The 12,743-nt window shown below is 41.9% G+C and overlaps 1 protein-coding gene and 1 pseudogene across 1 annotated transcript; one reads left to right on the top strand and one right to left on the bottom strand.

The window, feature by feature from the left end:
- On the top strand, positions 2,263-6,335 carry LOC109713964 (MADS-box protein SOC1-like). Its single transcript, XM_020238331.1, has 3 exons — positions 2,263-2,268; positions 4,247-4,397; positions 5,623-6,335. Exons 1-3 carry the CDS (start codon positions 2,263-2,265, stop codon positions 6,333-6,335), a joined length of 870 nt encoding a protein of 289 aa, XP_020093920.1.
- LOC109713897 lies at positions 6,608-11,017 on the bottom strand (annotated as a pseudogene).

Below are 12,743 nucleotides of genomic sequence, written 5' to 3'. Positions count from 1 at the left end.
TTTTCACCAACAATTATTTAATTTATATTTAATTGTAGAAAACTTATAGTTTTGAACGTGAGTTCGAATTATGGATTCAAGTTTTAATTTTTAATTTCTTAAGTTTAGATTTAAATTCTAATATATATGTTTGATATTTAAATTGAGTACTAAATTTAAATTTTGGACTTTGAACTTGAGTTTGAATTATTATAAATATGAATTTTGAGGTCAAATCATAAGTTTCAATTTGAATCCAAATTTTGATTGCAAATTTGGATGGTAAATTTCTTTTTTTATTATTAATTTGTGTATAATTTGGATTCTGATTGGATTTGATTCCTTTTATGGAAGGAGCTTTTATTTTTTCGATTCCCATTCATTTTTCCGATTTCGATTCTATTCCTTTTCCGATTCATTTCCTATTTTAGACCAAATATACAATTCCTATTTCTACTAATTTCTAACAAAATAAAAAATCTTTTATTATAACTACTATTTCTCCTCTTTAAAATCTAAAGCAAACCCACTTTTTTAATCCCCGGTTTTCAAAAGGAAGGTAATTTTTTTTCTTTTCCCCTTATTATTATTATTATTATTATTATTTTCACTCTGACATGGTAAAATATGTAATTCTACACGTATTCGATCGCACGAAACATGCAACTCATTTATTTTTAGGCATACTTTTTGTTGAATTTTTTTCATATAATTTTTCAAAACTTTTGTACTCTGCTTAGGACAATCAATCACGTAGTTTTCTATTATGGACGTGTACATGTAGTAGTGTATATATATATATACATCTCTCTCGATCTCTTCGAGTCGCATAACTCATCTCTCTCTCTCTCTCTCTCTCTCTAGGATTGTAGTTCGCGGTGGTCGAGCTATTAACTTGCGCTTAGGATGCGTCTGGATTGCCGTAAAATATATTAAAAATTATTTTTAACTCGAAAAATTATTTTGTGTGTGTTTTTATTAAGTGGTAAAATTTTACTCCAGCAGCAAAATATGCGGCTCACCGCGACCAAAGAATCGCGGTCGCACGAGAGGTCCACCAATCTCTTCTGATAATAAATAAACTTATATATATATATATATATATAAAAACATAATTTATNGTTAAGCGCAGTCGACTTGAGAGACGGTACAGTAGACCCGATATGTTGGAAGTTGTTTGTAGACTGCTATAAAAAAAACATGCTCTCTTACAAATCAACGTGCATTTTGATATTTTTTATTAAAAGTCACTTTTTTTAACCATCTTTTTTCAAAATCCACAAACCAAACACTTTTCTTTCATCAAAAAGTAGGTATAAACAAAACAACTTTCTTTTTTTTCCTTATTTTTTAATAATTACATTGAAAAAGAAGATAATATATATATATATATTTTTATATATAATATACAATAAACAACCTTTATACCATGAGCAAGACTATAGTCTAAAACTCTTAAGTGTTGAACGAGACTATAGCTGGCGACAATTAAGTCATAGCTAACAACTGTAAGGTGTTGCCTTCGCAGTTTTAACCTAAAAACAATATTTGGGCAGAAATTCGTTTATGTTGGTTTTTTTTCTCTTTTTTTAGTTTTGTTTTTAATGCCTATTTTATTTTAAATGATTTATTCTTTTTTAATATGGGCTGAGAAACGATGTTGTTTTATCGAAGTTGGCCTCGGTAAAAAAAGGGACTCTGGAGAAAAAAGAGGGAATATATGTGGGCACGTGTTCTACGTACGTTGGCCGGACCGAAAAGTCTGTGTGGTATCGAAAACCCTGTGGTACGAGATCGGCATGTGTACATATATACGATTCGATGATTTTACATCGGATTAGGATTATATTAATCTTTAAGATAAGATTAATTATAGATTTAAATTTAATATAAATTTATGAATAAGATTAGATTGAATCTTAAGTTGATGTTTAGATTATTTTTTAATATTGTAATAAATATATATATTGTCAAATAAATAATAGTTCTCTATAACCCACTCGCCAGGTGCAGCCGGAGAGCACGCCAGGTAGGTACATCGTTAAAAACAGATTCAATAATTACTTATAAAACCTCCTGACTCGAAAGCTTTATTGTTTATTTGTAATCTTTAGGTTATCAATTTTTATTTATTAATCCAATTTTGTCCTATAATCAGATATCATACTGTTTATTATTACGATGTGTATGTGGGATTTTTCCCATATGCTTTGTGTGGGTGGGTAAGATCCTTTCCTACGATCATTTTTGTGTAGGGTGGAATCCTATCCATCCACTTATAATATGCGGGTAAAATCTCCATATGTGAAAATTTTACTTTTATTCTTGATTCTTAATAATTAAAATGTCATATTGTAAATTTAACGTTGTGATTTATTCAATTAAACCTGAAAATAAATCTTCCCTTTATAGCCGTTTTAAGAAGTTTTGAAGATGAGTTACAATATATTCCTTTAATTTTTCAAGAATATCCTAAGCCTTTCATTTTTCATTAATTACTTGACAGAAAAGATACAAATGCGTTACACGTGGATAGTTGCAAGTTAACACAGTAAAAGGTACACAAGACGATCATTAATTGATGCCGTAGAAAAGTCAAACATTTCCTTACGATCTCTCTTTTTCGCCGGCAAGAAATACATTCATGACCGGACAGAAGGCTAAAATCTTCTTGTTTTCCTCGGCAAGAAATGTTTATTCTGGCACTAGCGCATCGAGTTGGGTTAAATTTAGAATCCGTTTTCTTAGGTAGCTTAAAAAATAAAAATACGTCATTATTTCCATTTCTTTTTACTCTGAGACGGTGCAGGGTTCCCAATTTTAACTTTAAAACGTACAAACCCTTACAGCTTAAGGGATCATAAAATTACCCGTTGAATTAATCCTCTGAGATACGAGAAGTAACGGTTTAGTTCGTCGTCGAGTGACGAAAAAAGAACTCAACTGACGATTCGTGATGCTCTAGGAAAACCGAGCTCATTTCATGAAGAACATGGCGGAGAGGCATTAGTCACTACGCGACCGACTTGATGCCGGCAAACCGGATTGAAAAGTATCTCAAGAAAAAACTTTTTCACTAATAATAAATTTTTTTATAAAAAATAATTTTTAACATCTCGCAAACTGACTCAAATTTATTTTAATTAAAAAAGCTTAATTAAAACTTTTCAATAAACTGTTTTAAAAAAACTATAAACGCATTTAATTATATATTTTTATATTTATATTTAAATTTTTACCAATAAACGTATGTGCAGGGACGTTTATATCACTTAACGTCTTTATAGGGACGTTTTGCTTTTAAGGTTTTCAACAGGGATGTTTTCAGTATTCAATACGTCTATACATGGATGACAATCTCAGACAATCTCTTTAAATCAATTGGTGTCAATTTGATGAATTGGTGCTAATCAATTATCAGACTTAAATGCCAAGATCGAAAGAAGGAGTAGGAAAAAAAGGAAAAAGGAGAAGAAGTAGCGACCGCTTCTCTACGCCGCCGCCACCGCCGCCGCTGCCGCCGCTTGGGAGAGGGAGAAGGAGAAGAGGGCAGAAGAAGGAGAGGGAGAGGGAGAAAAGAGAAGGAGAAGGGAAAAAAAGAAGGAGAGGGAGAAGGAGAAAGGAAAAGAAGCAGCGGCCGCTCCCTCTTCTACGCCGCTACCGCCGCCGCTTGGGAGAGGGAGAAGGAGAAGGAGAAGGAGAGGGAGAAAGAGAAGTGGGAAGAAGAAGGAGAGGGAAAAAGAGAAGGGAGAAGGAGCAGCGGCCGTTTCCTCCTCTACGCCGCCACCGTTTGGGAGAGGGAGAAGGAGAAGGGAGAAGGAGAGGGAGAAGGAGAGAAAGAAGGAGAAGGGTGAAGAAAAAGGAGAGGAAGAAAGAGAAGGGAGGAGAAGCAGCGGCCGCTTAGGCTGGGGCACAGCGGCAGCAACAGGCGAGGCTGCCGGGCTTCTCCTTCTCTTTCTCTTCCCCTTCTCCTATGAAAACCTCCCTCCCTATATAAACACTTTCGTTTTATCAGTAAAGTATTCTTTTGACAATTTTTTATTTGTCAAGTGATTGCCTAAAATTGGTCTACCTGTATAGACGTATTGAATCTTGAAAACATTTCTGTTGGATACCTTAAAAGCAAAACGTACCTATAAAGACGTTAAGTGATATAAACATCCCTGCATATACGTTTATTAGGATTATATATTTTCCTCTCTGTTTCTACAATCTACAACCTCCTCTAAGAAAGCTATGTAAACTACTCGGTCTAAACCTCATTCAGTGCGACGAGAAGCGGCGAGAGTGCTACCGGAAGCGCAAGGAAGGGTTGAAGAAGAAGATCTTCGAACTGTCGACGTTGTGCGGCGTCAATGCCTTCTTGGTTTGCTACGGACCGTCGGGAGACGTCGTCACATGGCCCCCCGACGACCACGCGCTGCGCGAGCTCGTAGAGAAGTATGAGAGCCTCACCGCGGAGACGAAGGCCAAGCACAACCTCAACATGTCATCCTACCTTCTTTCCGAGATCCAAAAACAGCAGAAAAGGCTCAACAAGATTATGGCCGCAGATGATCTTCTCACCCGGTGGAACGGCCGTCGGCTCGATGACATGACGGAGGTCGAACTGCAAGAGCTACTGCAGCTGCTGGACGAAACAATGTTGAAGAGAGCCCGAAGGAGGATCACGTACCTCTACAGTGAGAAGTGCTTCGATGAAAGCCTCGAAAGCGGTCCATGCTTCACTCCCCCTACTCCTTTCGCGGACGAAGATGTTAACTTTGCACACCTCTACGGTGGGAAGCGCTTCGACGAAAGCCTCGAAAGCGGTGGTGCCAAAACTGTTCCATGCTTCACTTACCCTACTACTCCTTTGGCGGATGAAGATGACAACGTTACGTCGTACTACAGCGGGAAGTGCTCAAACGAAAGCGTCGAAAGCAGTCACGCTGAAACTATTCCATGGCTCACTTACCCTACTACTCTTTTGGCAGACGAAGATGACGGAGACATGTTTAAACCATACAGAGATCCCTTTGATTGGTTATTTTCCCGCCGAAGAGCTCTCGGCGGAAGTGAACTTCGACAGGAACAATGTGTTCTTCCTTTTGGACTACAACATTAACACTACACCCCTTGCTTCCACAAGTTATTCTTCGTTCCAGGAGGAAAACAATATGAAAACATTCTCGGCCTCGACGACGACACCGGTCTACACATCGGCCTTGTAGTACTATGGATAAAGTAACTGCTCATAGAAATCGATCTTGGTTTCATCACTGTTTTCTTTTCTGGGAAAGAGTCTTATTACTGCTCTCCGATTGTTTTCATTTCTTATTTTTTGTATTCAACTGCCGCTAACACATTCAGTCTTATGCTGAGTTAAATGAGTGGTTTCTTGTTCATTGAAGAATGCTACTATCTACAAATTATATATATATATATATATATATATATATATATATATACATGTACTTACTTTAGATGTAGTATTCTTTTATTGAGCGCGTCCTTTAGTCATATATATAGCTTAGCAGAAAACATATAAGTTATTTTTCAATACAAGTAAATTCGACACACACACACATCCTCGAGTAGCCGCTGTCGCGTCCACCTAATCTATAACAACTACATACTCTATTTACCTACGTTCATTAAACNCGCTGCGCGAGCTCGTAGAGAAGTATGAGAGCCTCACCGCGGAGACGAAGGCCAAGCACAACCTCAACATGTCATCCTACCTTCTTTCCGAGATCCAAAAACAGCAGAAAAGGCTCAACAAGGTTACGGCCGCAGATGATCTTCTCGCCCGGTGGAACGGCCGTCGGCTCGATGACATGACGGAGGTCGAACTGCGAGAGCTACTGCAGCTGCTGGACGAAACTTTGGAGAGAGCCCAACGGAGGATCGCGTACCTCTACAGCGAGAAGTGCTTCGATGAAAACATCGAAAGCGGTCCATGCTTCACTCCCCCTACTCCTTTGGCGGACGAAGATGTTAACTTTGCGCACCTCTACGGTGGGAAGCACTTCGACGAAAGCCTCGAAAACGGTGGTGCCGAAACTGTTCCATGCTTCACTTACCCTACTACTCTTTTCGCAGACGAAGATGATAAGTTCGCGACGACGAGGATGGAGACATGTTTGAACCATACAGAGATCCCTTTGATTGGTTATTTCCCCGCCGAAGAGCCCTCGGCGGAAGTGAACTTCGACGGGAACAATGTGTTCTTCCCTTTGGACTACAACATTAACACTTCACCCCTTGCTTCCACGAGTAATTCTTCGTTCCAGGAGGAAAACAATATGAAAACATTCTCGGCCGCGACGACGACGACGCCGATCTACACATCGGCATTGTATTACTATGGATAAAGTAAATGCTCATAGAAACCAATCTTGGTTTCATTACTCTTTTCTTTTCTGGGAAAGAGTCTCATTACTGCTATCCTTTGTTTTCATTTCCTATTTTTTGTATTCAACTGCAGCTAACACATTCATTCTTATGCTGAGTTAAATGAGTGGTTTCTTGTTCATTGAAGAATGTTACTATCTACAAATCAAATTACTTGCATCCATTTATCTCATACATCAACAATATCGAATCCACCTGCGCCGTCGCCGATAAGCTCCTACACACACACAGCTTAAATGAACATAACTTTTTATTGAATATACAAAAGACGAATCGATATACTGATTTCCTGCGCGAGTTATTTTCTTATGATGTAGATTTCATTCATGTATACATATATATATATAAAGGATTTGCTAGCTCCAAAAATCTTTTAGATTTCCTATTATACAAGTACAAAAAATATGAATAATTCATCCGACTCCTGTTCTACTGAGATAACTTATAAAGCGAAAAAGATTTGCCTGATCACGACGACGATGACGAACTCTCGTCGTCTGAGCTCCCGGGCCTCAATGCGGTAAAGCGAGGGAACAACGGTAGTAAATTAGGGTTCACCGGCACGGGAAGTTGCCTATTTGACGTGACCATTGTTCGGTCGTTGATCCTGCCAACCTCCTTGCACACCTGACCGAGAATAGCGAGAAAATCCCTCACCACCATGAAAATTCTAAAAGGGTGAGCTTCCTCTCTGGCGGAGTTTCCGTGGAAATATTCGGTTATCTCCTTCACCAGAGAAAGTGCCACACTCTCATGAGCCTGAACCTTTATGATCTCGTCCTCGGCCTTTTTTAAGAACCCGTTCATCGACTCGTGGAATTTAATCCTGTTGTTCTCTTTTGAACCCAGTTGTTCGTTTAGCCGAAGGACTTCGCTTATTTTCCCGATTCCTAGGGCTAGTTTTGACACGTAGCTGCTGAGCACATCTGAGTCCATTGCGGCAGCCTTCTTGACGTCAGAGAGCTCGTTTCCAAGGCCGGCAACGACTTTAAGGCCGAGTTTCTTGCACTCGATGTCATCTTGAAGTGTGTTTGGTTGAGTTTTGGTCGTTGACGAAGAGGCGGAAGCAAGGCGGGAGCCCTCAGATCGAATGATCTCTTGGACGACAAAGTGAAGAAGGGTTGTCTTGCCATCTGTGCCTTTGACGTCGACTAATTTGAGGAGAGTATCGAGCTTGAAGGCGTGGGCGTCGCCGCGGTTTGTTCCGACATTCATACGGTTCCCAGTTTTCAAGACGGCTTCTAGAAGCTTCAGGAAGAGCCTGCTGCTCCTCAGCTCCTCGCAAGCAGCCTGAGAAAGTCCAAGGAGGGTTAGCAAGTAAGGAGTTGATTAATCAATTGATTTGTGAATGTGATCAAGTTTCACACTGGTTGATCCTCTTTTTTTAAAAAAAAATTTGTCGATCTCATTTATACGATGTTGTATAAATTCATGAATGCAGAATTCGTGATAAAGATTCACCTAGTTTCTTGAACTAGCTAGGGGAAATAATCATTGCAAAAGGAGGATAAACAGTGTAGTAATCATGTATGAAAAACAGGCAGAAAATCCGTTCCATCAGAAATCATAAAAATATGGACAAATTTCAAACAACAAAATCAGAAAGATTTCTAGTAAGTAAATCCACATCATCTGATATGTCTTTCACATGCACAAAGCAAGCAAGAAGAAATCCAACATAGTTCTATTTCACCCATCTATTGTTAAATTAAGCACCTACATGAAGTTGGTTGGTTTTTGCGATGATCTAGCGATAAATTGCATTTTGAGTTGTGTTTTCCTTTTTCTTTTGCTTCCTGCAGTAGTAGTATGCTTCCCAACCAATGTAGCTTCCCAAGATTAAGGGAAAATAAGCTACTATGAAAAATTGTCCTAAGCTCTACAAAAGGCTAAGGAAAGAAAGCAATATAAACCTTCTAGCGTAAGAAGTGAGATTTCGCTCAACCGAGACAATAAGAGTACCATATCGACAACTATGTGGTATAGATTGCATAGTTTGTACAGCTAAACTAAGCAGAAAAAAAATCAAACAGGAGAATTAGCAGCAATAGCACTGTTCAATGATAACATAACGTAACGAAAAGCAAGGGAATGAAAAATCTACCTAAAGATAGAGAGAAGCTCCTCAATGTTATGAATCAAGGTAAAAAAAAACTAAAATTTATGAACCTACATATACATTTCAGTATATAAAAGAAGTAACATAGCCGATCAACTAGACATACCTCGAGAGTGTCAAAGGACTTCTTAAGGTAATTGACCTCCGAGTCGAAGTTAGCAATGTAAAGCATTGCATCCACTCTCTTGAAAGCAAATGGTACGTCGAGCATCGCCTTGAGAAATTTTTCAGCAGGACCAAGCTTACTAGGAGAGTCATCTTTGTATTCTTTCAATTTGATCTCCTCTTCTTTGCTAGGAGCCATCTTTAGCAAGGTTTCTAGCAGTTCAGCTCCCAGGTTCTCCGTGTTACCTGTTTCGGAGCAAGCGATCAATTTATAAATTATATGGAAATGGAAATGAAGGGGTTAAATAAGTAGTACAAAACGAAGCACGAATAATAATCTAGCTATTAGTAGAAATAACTGTAAAGGACTCTACATTCCTTAAATCCGAGCTCACGCAGCTTCTCTTGACTATAGTATTGAGTACGAAATTACAAGGCAAAATAAGAAGAGTATCAGTAATGCATTAAGTTTAGACTCAAAACCATCAAAATGCTAGCAAATTTAATCAAAGCAAAAGTGAAAAACTTGCATGGCTAAAGGCTAATTAAAATAATTTCCAGAGAAGTTGAGGATTCACCTTCCAAGAGGGCTTCACACACTTCCTCCTTGGTCACATTCAGAGCCCTCAGCAATATCGCAATGTTCTGCGACTTCTTCGGATCGAGCACCCTGTTCTCCTGATTCGGCAGAGGCAGAATCGGGCGCTTGGTCGCTTCCTTCGCGAGCTTGTTCGTCTCCTTGCAGACGAACAAGGTTTCGATCATCTCCTCGTTGAGCCTGTGAATGAACGAAAAACAGATCAAGCATATAATTATGAGCTGATAAGAAAAGGGAACACAGTAAAGGAAGCATTTTGATCATCTGAGCATAAAAATTCCATGAAATTCTCACTGGAATGAGCTCGATTTCAGCTGATCCCACACCATCGCGCGGTCGGAGCTCGCCCGCACTTTGTCCCAATGCAGAGGCTTCAATTTGGGCCGCGGGGTCTCCTCGTTCTTCTCCGAAACCTCGTTTAGAGATTCAGCAGGGAAAGGAGCTACATTTGGAGTCTTCACATCAATGGATTTCAAAACCGGCGGCGGATCCGGCTGCGGCTTTCGAACCTTACTCTCCCAGTAACCGACGGGAGGCGGCGGAGGAGGTGGCGGGGGCGGCGGAGGGCCGGTTTTGGCGAAGGGTTTCAGCGAGAAACCCTCAATTCTCTTCTGGGCACGCGGATCCGGCCCGGCGTAGTCGGAGATCCTAGGGTATCTCGCCGGATCCTCCTTCTCGACCGGAGAAGAAGGCGGGACGGGATGGCAATTTCCTCTTCGGGGGAAGGGTCAGGGGCGAAGCACCGGGGTGGGCGGGGCGGCGGCGGGGCGGCGGAGACCCCAGTTGGGGGGATGGGCGTTCTCGGGCTTGGATTTGACGGAATCTGCGGCTGGAGTGGCGCGGGCTCGACCCGGAGGGGGGCGAGGAGGGGCGGGGAGGAGGGGTACGAAGGGGTGCTCAGCGTGGAGCTCCGGGGCGCCGCCGCGAAGCTCCTCCTCGAGCTCGAGTTCCGGAGGCGCCGCCGCCGCCGCCGCCGGCCGCAAGTCCTCGGCGCTTGGCCCTCTCGGCGGCGGAGGAGCCCCTGGGAGAGTAGTACTCCTCGTCCCCGGAAGGAGAAGCCCCCGTCGGCGGCGGAGCTCATGGCGTACGGCGGCGGGGGCCGGAACTGGCGGGAAGCGGCGGAGGGTGGCGGCTCGGCGAGCGAGCTTGCGGTAGGGGATCCTGGGCCGGCGCCCGGCGACCGCGAGGTGTTCGAGAAATGGGAGTGGAGCTGGCGAGGGTGCCGAGGTAGTAGAACTCGGAGCTCGGGGGCCCCGAGGAGGGGGGCTGCGCGGCGGCGGGGGCGCTTTTGGGGAGTCGGAGGGCGGCGCCGGGGGGAAGAGGCGGAGGCTCTCGACGCGCTCGCTTGTCTTCGCCGGGCCGGCGCGCCCGCGCTCCGGCGAGTCGGAGTCGGATTCGGAGGCGGCGGCGGGGGTCGAAGAAGAAGGCGGCGGAGAGGGCGAGACGGAGAGGGCAGAGGGAGGGAGGTAATGGCGGGGACGAGCTTCGACGCGGAGGAGCGGCGGCGGTCGTTTGCGAACGGGGGAAGGTGAGGGAGGAGATGTTGGCGGGGAAGGTGGTTGGGACGAGGAACCCCCCCAGCAGGAGTAGTAGGCGAGGGGTAGGAGGGAAGAAGGGAGGGGCGTTTTGGGAACCTGAAGAGGAAGAGGAAGAAGAGGAGGAGGGGTATTTAGGGAATGGCGAGGAGTTGGGGGGGCCTGTGATGGTGGGGAGGAGGGTTCGGGGAAGAAGGCTTCATGGGAGTGATCTCGGTTGTAATGGCGATGGGCTGTGGTGGGTGTTGGTGGAGGGAGATGAGAGAGGAGAGGAGAGAGAGGCATTTGTGGGTGTGGGTGTTTGTAGAGAGAGAAGAAGAAATGGTAGAGAGAGAGAGAGAGAGAGAGAAGATGAGAGAGAGAGAGGAGTTAAAGAGAGGGTTAGCGGAGAGAGTTTAGGAGACGGTGTTTTGTTTACTTAATAAGGTGGGTGTGAGGGAATGCATGCAGAAGCAAAGCTGTTCGTGTCGTTTACTGCTTAAGTAACTGCTGGCTTGCTTCTTTTGTTGTATGTGGTGTGGTTCCTTTCAGAGAGCAGAGAGAGAGAGAGAGAGAGAGGAGGGGTCAGAGGTAGAGAGAGAAGAGTTTTGCAACAGAGAGAGAGAGAGAGAGAGAGAGAGAGAGATGCAGTTTGAAAGTGTTTGGAGAGAGTGAGAAAGAGGAGGAAGAAGAGGTGGGGGAGGCTTCAGCTGGGACGAGTGAGCGAGAAGAAAGAGATTGAGAGCGAAGTTAGAGAAGAGAGAGAGAGAGAGAGAGAGAGAGAGAGAGAGATTGAGGTGACGTAATGGATGTGGCGAGTGAGAATAACATAGCATGAGAATGATTGACCCCTCCCCTTTACACAACCAGGCGCAGGAATTGTTGCTTGTACCTGGTTCACCGTGTTCAGCTGTAGACCGCACATTGTTTTGCTCCCTCTGGGCCATGTAACAAATAGTATAATACTATAATACTGCTCTAGATCTCCTACCTATCTACCTACGTACTAATCTACTCTTCTTCCATCGTATTTCTCTACAAATAATTCTAACTTATTAGCCATCTATGTGCCCATCAAAAGCCTGATTAGTACTTATCTTTACGGTATCAAATTTTGAAGTTAAATTTATCTTCGAATAAAAACTATGAGCCCACGACATAGTTAAATAAAAAAAAATTATTTTTATAGTTATATTTATTGTTCTTCCTTATTTATCTTTTTTCTTTCCATATTTTTTATACAATAAATTTTAATTAAAAAAAATAAGTATGATTTATGCTATACGCGACATACAAGTGCACCTATAAGTTTATAGAATTTCAACCAAGGGTCCAAATTAACTAGTAAACTATACCCATAAATTACCCAAACGGGGTGTTTAGTTTTTTTCAGAAATATTTTAAAAAATATTTTTTTTGGCAAAAAATAATTATTTCTCATTTAATTTCTCACAATAAATTTTCTTTTTTCAAAAAGTATTTTCAGATTCTATGAAAAGAAATATTTTTATGTTCAATTTTTTTTACAAAATAAAGCTGTAAAACTTAATATTTTTTACTGCATTTTTTTGGAGTAAATTTTAATGTAATAGTTTCTTAAAAAAATTTCTAGCTATACACTAGCTACAATAAATGCTCCACCAATGTTTGCTATTTTCTCATTAAATTTTCCCACACAGGTACAATTTTTTCATTGTTACGTAGCCAAATTGATCAACTATTATTACTAACTATAATGTTGCAACCCCCCCGCAAGAGGAAAATATATATATATATATACGTATATATAAATATATATAGTTACCGCGTCTTACGGGTTTCACCACCCGTCCAAAAGGGCCATTGATATATCGACGCAACATTTTAGGTGCTGAATCGGAAATTAAAAGAGCCGCTAGGGGGCGTTGAGTTGTGTAATTTGGGGCGTGTATTATCACTCCCATAAAAACCCACGTGGAGGGTCGGTGTCGTGGAAGTGGGTGGTTCTAAGATACTGTGAAGTGTGAGCATCTTGTCCCCTCAAGAAAACTTG

The sequence above is a fragment of the Ananas comosus genome, linkage group 1, assembly GCF_001540865.1.
Source record: "Ananas comosus cultivar F153 linkage group 1, ASM154086v1, whole genome shotgun sequence".
Lineage (NCBI taxonomy): Eukaryota > Viridiplantae > Streptophyta > Magnoliopsida > Poales > Bromeliaceae > Ananas > Ananas comosus.
The sequence above is the reverse complement of the archived record's forward strand: the minus strand, read 5'-3'. Positions and strand labels throughout refer to the sequence as shown.